The sequence below is a fragment of the Salvelinus sp. IW2-2015 genome, linkage group LG20 (assembly GCF_002910315.2).
Source record: "Salvelinus sp. IW2-2015 linkage group LG20, ASM291031v2, whole genome shotgun sequence".
Taxonomy (NCBI): domain Eukaryota; kingdom Metazoa; phylum Chordata; class Actinopteri; order Salmoniformes; family Salmonidae; genus Salvelinus; species Salvelinus sp. IW2-2015.
This window is the reverse complement of record NC_036860.1, coordinates 77,991,574-77,993,748: the sequence shown is the minus strand read 5'-3', so window position 1 is coordinate 77,993,748 and position 2,175 is coordinate 77,991,574. Positions and strand designations below refer to the sequence as shown.

At 42.9% G+C, this 2,175-nt stretch overlaps 1 protein-coding gene across 1 annotated transcript in view; it reads left to right on the top strand.

Annotated features, from left to right (window-relative positions):
- LOC112081331 (ras-associating and dilute domain-containing protein) overlaps positions 1 to 2,175 on the top strand; it is a 28,988-nt gene that overhangs the window by 22,474 nt on the left and 4,339 nt on the right. Inside the window, exon 6 of the mRNA XM_070449794.1 lies at positions 1,877 to 2,096. Within this exon, the coding sequence (XP_070305895.1) occupies positions 1,877 to 2,096 (220 nt within the window). The remainder of the gene's footprint in view (positions 1 to 1,876; positions 2,097 to 2,175) is intronic.

The following is a 2,175-nucleotide window of genomic DNA, read 5'->3' as shown; positions in this document are numbered from 1 at the left end:
TAAAGGAATGGAATTAAGAATATATAAATATATGGACGAGCAATGTCAGAGCAGCATAGACTAAAGATACAGTAGAATAGTATAGAATACAGTACATACTGTACATATGAGATGAGTAATGCAAGATATGTAAACATTATTAAAGTGACTAGTGTTCCATTTATTAAAGTGGCCAGTGATTTCAAGTCTATGTATATAGGCAGCAGCCTCTAATGTGCTAGTGATGGCTATTTAACAGTTTGATGTCCTTGAGATAGAAKCTGTTTTTCAGTCTCTCGGTCCCACCTTTGATGCACCTGTACTGACCTCGCCTTCTGGATGATAGCAGGGTGAACAGGCAGTGGCTCGGGTGGTTGTTGTCCTTGATGATCATTTTTTTTCAATTATCTTTTTGGCCTTCATGTGATTAGTGATTCATTTTATGCATGCAAGTAGAAACCCCTCAGTCATCCAGTCATTACGCTAACGCTAGTTGGCATTGGCTCGCGAAACTACCACAAACTTCCTTCGTTTTGGACACAGAGACATAAAAATGGTTTCCACAAGTTCATCTGAGTCTAGGGGAGTAGATAAAGGGCCTCATTGCSAGTATCCTGGTCAACCCTGTTACATGAACTGAACTCTCATTTAAAGATGGGGAAACTATTCCTTTTTCAAAGTGCAAATATAAAGAAACTAACAGTCAAATCATAGTGTAAAAGCAGGTGAGCTGGTTGTAGTCTTTTTGGCAATTTGCTGGTGTTTTGTGGTGGAAAGCTGAGCAGGTCGAGCATAGACAGGCTAGATATGTTTTAAATATATATATATTTTTAGTGAAGCTTGCATTCAATTGCCCCTCCCTGTTGCATGAAACAAGCTTCGATTCCCCCTGTCACAAGGGGATTTATGGATGATTTAAGATGAAGTCGTCAACCGTGTTATGGTCAACCCTGTTACGGTCAACCCTGTTACCTTATTTGGCACTTAATAGGCACTTACTATAGTCCATTTTTTATTTAACCTCTTGAGTTGGAAAAAATGTTTTTTAAGAACATGTACTGTTTATGACAGAATGCTAAAAGTAGGTGAAATATAAATGTTTTTTTTTTTTCAACAACACTACTCAAAAGACACCTAATTGGTGGAACAACCAACCATGAGACAAAACACTTCAGGAGAAGTTCATTCTCATGCCTATTACTCACTGGTATTACCATTCCTTAGTAGTCAACAGCATGGGCTATTATCAGCTAGTTTATGATACTTGGCATTTATTTATTATGGGAATTATCAGGAGGCTGGAGGGGGMAGAGCGGGGTTGAGTCACTGGGAAACATTTGTGTTTCTGTCAGGAATGGCCAGTGGCACCAGTGTTATCAATGTGATTCCCAGGACTGTGTATGGTACACTGTTAACAATGGTGAGTGTCAAGACTGGACAGTCTCAGGCCCCTGGCTATCAGGCCCCTGGCGATCCCCCTTTGGAGGGGAAGTGTCTCTGTCCCTGTCTGGCTTTCTGTAACCCCTCCTCCTTGGGCTCTGACTGTTTTCTGACTGGCTCAGGGAGCTCAGGGTCAGTGGGCATAGCCCTGTTGACTAAGTCACTGATTCCACTCCACTTGATTAATGTTTACTGAATCTGTCAACACATTTTCGCATGTTGATTAATGTTTATTTTATAGAGAGTATGGCTGATAAAGTGAGAATTTTAAAGAGCAATATATAATGAGTGAGTCCAGTATACTTTCTGTATTAGTGGTACTGGGTACAGTAGCTGTGACTCTAAGGTTTCTTATCTCCCTCTCTCCTCAGAGAGGTGCTGTGCTAGACTATGGTACAGTGAGGTAAAGTCTTGTAGCTGTGACTAACACCTCTAGCATGCCTCTCTCTGTCCTCAGAGTATGTACTCGGCACTGCCAGGCCTGCTGGATGGGAACCCGTTCTCGGAGAGCGGGCAGCTGCGTGTGCCCAAGGGCGTGAGCGGCATCCTGGATGTCCTGAAGGAGGCGCTGTCTCTGCTCAACGCCTTCCAGGTGCACTCTGACATCAGCTCGCAGCTCTGCGCCTACCTCTTCTTCTTCACCAACGCATCCCTCTTCAACGCACTCATGGAGAGAGGTGAGACCTCCAACATGCTCTGTTTCTCATCCATGGGGTTTTGTAGGATCAAGTCTTAATATCCTCAAAGTCCTATCAC